Source organism: Oncorhynchus gorbuscha, linkage group LG06, assembly GCF_021184085.1.
Source record: "Oncorhynchus gorbuscha isolate QuinsamMale2020 ecotype Even-year linkage group LG06, OgorEven_v1.0, whole genome shotgun sequence".
NCBI classification, from domain to species: Eukaryota; Metazoa; Chordata; class Actinopteri; order Salmoniformes; family Salmonidae; genus Oncorhynchus; species Oncorhynchus gorbuscha.
The window spans coordinates 63,853,268-63,859,267 of NC_060178.1; the positions used below are offsets into that span (position 1 = coordinate 63,853,268).

Here is a 6,000-nt window from a genome sequence, read left to right on the forward strand (position 1 = left end):
TAGACGTGAGTGGAGTGGGAGTATTTACGATGCTGTAGTCAGTGTAGCAGACCTGAGCTCGCAGGGGAGCAGACCTGGGGCTGAGTGAGCATACAGCAGACGGGATGAAAAAATCCATTTGAATGGCCACAGCATGATTCATACTCACCCTTGACCGCTGTGTGTGTGTGGAGCACATGGAAACATGCACACGTCTGCCCTCTGGAATAATGAGTGGACAGCAGCTCACCTAAAAGGTCACTTAATTTATCGGGAAATGGAGCACACAATCTCAACAGACCGTGCCAGTGTGTACGTATGGGCATTTGTCTGGTTGTATTTGAGTGTCTCTCACATGGATTGGTCATTTGTCAAGACGCCCTATTCTGATGGGTCCACGTGATCCATGTTCAGTGACTCTTGGATATGTACACAAGGCTTTTCGTCCACACCGTGATCGACGCGTGTACCGAAGTCACGTGTGCACTGCCCTTCCAACACGAAACGCCCCTGGGTACTTAGGCTTTTAGAAAAACGCTCACCAATTCAAAACGACTATGTTAAATGGAGGTCTCCCACATAACGTCAGGCCTCGATCTGCCTTTCAATATAATATATTAGATTATATTGGATTTTAATCCTCAGTGTTCTACTTTGTCCACTGGTGACACCAGAACATGATTTGGTTGCACCGATTGTCTTATTATAAAAATAAATAAATGTATAATGACCTGGCCTGTGTCCCATACAGAGCCGGCCTCATAATCTGAGATGTAATATTTCTTTTCTGCAGTTACCGTTTAATTCAGGTGTTCACCAGCCAGACTGTTTGGCTGTGTTTCTTTAGCCGTAAGCGGCATGTGAGTTTCAAGTTTGGCGGAGCTAATTTTCACAATTTTTTTAAAAAAGCACCTTTTATAATAAAGCGTTCCATGCATCATCGCATTTGCCGACTTGTGTGTAGATTGGATGGTCATAATTTAGGCTAATAATATAACTCAATCACTGTTTGTAAAAAATAAAAAAGACCGTTCAATGCATGGCTGAGCGGGTAGTGGAGGAGAGTAGACCAGGGCTATAGGCAACAGTATATCACATGCTCTTCTTGGCCTTGTTATGGACACATTTCATGCAATTCTGTTACACTTTATATGACTGGAGACATCAGACTAATCTTTTTAATACAACACAAATGACAGGGTAGCCTCCTCTGCTGACACTGACAGAGCAATAAACATGACGTCTGATCCATGTACATTAATAGGCCTACGAGAAGGGAAGCCTACAATATGACATGAATCTAACCTGCGGGAGGACAGGGAGTGGCACAATTAATAAAGTTCCCTTGATGGTAGTGACTGGTCCTTTACTGCTCATCACTTATTTACCATTTATTCACACAACTTTATTTCAGTTGTGTACATTAGATTAGAACAAGTTTATTATTTCACTCCAAGTCATCTCTAGAGATCTGCTGCTTATGCTGTCTGACAAAATCACCATTTTAGTCATTCTTCAAAGTAAATAAGGCATATGTTTGACTGCTAAATACCAACTATCAATCACTAAGATCATGTACTTTCAGGTAGACCAGTTGCAAAGCAACTGCTCTTATCCCTCTTGATGCCATTCTTCTCTCACACTGCACAAATAACCTGACATATTATGCGTAAAAGAACCACAGACCAGACTAGTAGGCACCCAATGTATTATGGTCATTGTAGTTTAGGGCAGAAAACTTGGTAATTAACTATGTAGAATATTGACCTGTTGGAAACTACAACTCCCTACTACATCGCATAGTTGGGGCTTGATTGGATTTGTCTATAGAGAAGGAAAAAAATCATGGAATTAAAATAATTGAACCAATGTCAATTAGTTGTTTTAAAAACTGAAAAATAACCGACATTGCGGTTAATCGCTCAGCACTATTAGATTGTAGACTTACATGGTCAAAGAATATTGATTCCATTGTAAAGATGGGGAGAGGTCTGTCTGTAATAGAGATAATCTGCTTTTTTAACATCACATGCAACCAAACAAGTTCTGCAAGCTCTGGTTTTGTCGCATCTTGGCTATTGCCCAGTTGTATGATCAGGTGTGGAAAAAAGAACCTAGAAATGCTGCAGCTGGCCCAGAACAGAGCAGCACGTCTGGCCCTCAAATGTACACAGAGGGCCGTATGTCAATAACATGCATGTCAGTCTCCTGGTTCAGAGTAGAGGAGACAATTACTGCATCACTGCTGGTTTTTCTAAGAAGTATTGACATGCTGAAAGTAGCCAATTGTCTGGGCAAAACATATCTCAAACATGTATGCGTACCCTACAATACACGCAATCAGGGGTCTCTTCACAGTCCCCAATTCCAGAACAGTGGCTGGGAGAAGCTTTCTTTTTTTCATTTTTATTATGTAAAATAAAATGTCTTATGTAGTGTTCTTCGTTCAAATCTGTGTTGCTGTTGTTGTCCATTAGAACATGACAAAATACAGAACACTAAGTTTTGTGTAGATCCCAGGAAGAATAGCTGCTGGTTCTTCAACAGCTATTGGTGAGCCGAATTTTAAAAAAATAAAAAAAAATGGCAGAAATCACTCTGCTTATCAGTTCATTTGGCGTAAAATTTGTATACATACGCAGCATCTCAGGATCTGTGCAGACCTAGAGAACTCAGTCAAGGGAGACATCATAGCACTTCTCCTCTAAAACATTTTCAGTGGAGAGATGGTGCTTCTGTTTAACGCTCCACTTCAAAGCAGCCTGACTGCAGATATCCAACTCCCTTCCCAGTCAGTGAAACAAGCAGTCCTCTTGCTGCTTCCTGCTGCAGAGGAGAACTTTCAGAGGTTATGCTTTTCTTCACAACGTCCTGCTTTTTCAGCTTCATAAACTTACCAATTGGGTAGGGAGAAGTTGGGGCAAGGTCCGTACTATCCGGGATCCTTGGGACATAACTACCCCATTGAAATGGTCATTTTAAAATGGTAAGGGTTAAGGTAGGGGTTAGTGTTGTAGTGTAGGGATCCCGGATAGCACTGACCGTTACGGCACCTGGAGGGGCCTGATCAGAATTTTGCGCAAAAAAATAAATATTTTCACTGCACTCACCATTTGTCCTTTACAGTATGAACCATGGCAAATTTTTATCCAAAACTTGCTGGCTGTCATTTCACTATTCCATCATCTGGGCCATAGGACAGCAGTTCAGTAATATTATATTAGGATCAATTGAAGGAAGAACAAATGGAAAATTTGAATTATATTCTCATGATGGTCATTTTCATTATCCAGTGTGTCATGGATGCAACATTGACATTTCTCAGCATATTTCAAGCATTCTAACTAGGGCCCAGAGATTTTCCTGGTCAGGTCAAACAGACAGGAAAAACTCAGAAAAACTAAATGGCTATAAACTGGAGATGCGTTTCAATAATGAGGACCTGCGGGTGTATGTGTTGCATGTTGTTTCTGAGTCTCATGGCTGTGTTGTAATCCCCAGGTGATCCACAAGCACTTCTACCTGAAGCGGGTGGAAGTCATGGCGCAGTGTGAGGAGTGGATCGCAGACATCCAGCAGTACAGCAGTGACAAGAGAGTGGGCCGCACCATGTCCCATCACGCTGCTGCGTTGAAGGTAAACAAACACTATTCATCTACAGGAGACCTCTCATTGTATCAGAATTTTGTCCTTCTCCACAGAAGTGAATACCCCATCCCCCTTTCACTTATATGTATACACGCAGTCCTGGTTAAGGAAGTCTGAATTGGTTGCTCAGGAGGAGAGTGACATCCCTGGTGTTTTATGCATGGTGGACAGGCTTGATTCATGCATTAGCCGGATTCCCCCTCTTGACAGTTTCGAGGCAGCCATGGAGGAACAGATCAGGGACCTGCATCCTACTTCCCTAAGCTCACTGGCAGCCAGACTCTATTCCTCTGGCTTTTAATAGCCACAATTAATACCCAGTGTAAATAATCTCGCCGACACACTGATAAAAGACAGAGGGGCCGCAGCACAGTGCTGTGGAAGCACTCGGTGCTGTTTTTAAAGCAGGGCTACAGAGGTCTGTAGTCCCATTACCTTCATGGTTTTTCCTCTTGCTCCAGAAAACAGGTTCAGGTTCTGAAACGATGGGTTTGTTTTGGTGCACATTTTTTTTTTTTTTTTGTAAAACATTTAAGGTAAGTGGTCATGCTGGATGTGGTAATTTTTCATTGGTTTACTGTATGCTCTCATCACAGAGATACTCTGATTTGGCGCTGAGAAGGCAACTGGAATGGATTCATGTGAGCTCAAGAGTATTTTGGACAAACTTCAAGCTACAATATGTAACTTTTTGGGCGACCTGACAAAATTCACACAGAAATGTGAGTTCTTGATCTGTCATTCTCATTGAAAGAAAGTGTAAGAAGCGGTAGATCTGTTCTAAGGGCACTACTTCTACGCTTCCTTTTTAATGTTTTGTTTTTGTGTCTTTTACTTTAGGCTTTGTACAACAGCTGAAAAAACTATATTTTGTTTATAGAAAATATATTTTTCTATGATTTAGATTATACAATGACTCTCTATACTACACTTGCTTGTTTTGTCACAAACTGAAATTAGGCGAACATTTTAGCAACCAGGAAATGGCGAAGTGATTTCTGCATTGTGCATCTTTTGGTTTGGAAGAGTATTTAGAGTTCACAGGCCTTGTCATAACTGTGGGGTAGAGTATAAATCAGTTTCCTTGTAAGAGCCCTGTTTGTACTTGCCCCCAATAGTAGCTCTGAACTGAGCCCTGTGGTGGTAACCCTGTGTCCTCTGTCCCTCTCCCCCATTCAGAGGCACACAGCCCAGCTACGAGAGGAACTGCTGAAGCTGCCCTGCCCCGAGGGCCTGGAGCCTGACGGGGAGGAGTTCTCAGAGAAGAGTGCCGCCCTCATGGTCAAAGAGCTGCCCAATCAGGATGTGGAGAAGCCAAGCGGCAGCCAAGACTGCAGTGAGGGCCTGCTATGAGTCCTGCCCTTCCCTGCACCCCTCCACCCTTAGCCGCGGCTACTCCTCCTCACGACTATTACTATTGTTATTAAATAGACTTTGAAGGCTTCGAAGCACAAGCCACCATTTTGTCAATATTTGTATGTAAGAATCTAATTATGTAATAGCTGAAAAAATAGGACAAAAAACAAGATGAGAATGAAACTGCATACAAACCAACAAAAATAAGACAAAACGCCGAACTATGCTATGCCCTTAAGGAAACAGTTGACAAACAAATTCTTTTATTTACCTGTAAAAGTGTAAACTTTTTGTGCTTTTTTTTTCAATTGTGAATTAACCACTGATTGGTATGTTATTAAACTTGTTTATGTATACATAATGACAGAGGGAATCACAGAATATATAAGGGAACTAGCATACCTTTAGAGAATGTTTAATGAATGTTAATTTCAACAACAAAAAATGGACTGTTAGTGCAAGAACAGTTGTAACCAAGAATGTATTGGTCATTCTTTAAGGATACTATTTAAAAGAAAAGAACACATACACTTTCCTGAATTTGAGAAATCTTCTGGTTGCCCATTGATTTCTACAGGATCCTGTAAACTTCAATAAAGGCTGAAATGGACGTTCTTAATTGCTATGATTACTTACCTTTTTTTTACAGGCTGTTGAAAAAAATGCACACTTTTTTTTTTGCCCCTCACTAATTCAATGCAAGTTTAATAAATGCAACCTGTTTTACTTTGCCCGTATATATACACTGATCTGATTGTGTAGATGAGTGTATGTAAGATGTGCTTGGGATATGTATGCGAATGCTTCTGCATGTGTATGCGATTGTGTGTGTTCAACAATCCTCATAAGATACCAAGCTGTCATGTGCCTTTTTATCTACATTGACATCAATTCCACCAGATACTTTGAAAGAGTTTATTCACTGATTATTTGACATTTCTACACGCATCATTCCACTGTTTGGCTAAAATCCCTTCATCTATTTTATGTTGATTCCAGTAAAAGAAGAAGCACTTT

General features: G+C 41.0%; 1 protein-coding gene across 1 annotated transcript in view; it reads left to right on the plus strand.

Annotated features, from left to right (window-relative positions):
* LOC124038225 (baculoviral IAP repeat-containing protein 6-like) overlaps positions 1–5,713 on the plus strand; it is a 135,782-nt gene extending 130,069 nt beyond the window's left edge. Inside the window, 2 exon segments of the mRNA XM_046353819.1 lie at positions 3,481–3,615; positions 4,807–5,713. Of these exon segments, the coding sequence (XP_046209775.1) occupies positions 3,481–3,615; positions 4,807–4,980 (309 nt within the window). The 3' untranslated portion in view covers positions 4,981–5,713.
* Positions 5,714–6,000: the final 287 nt, after the last annotated feature.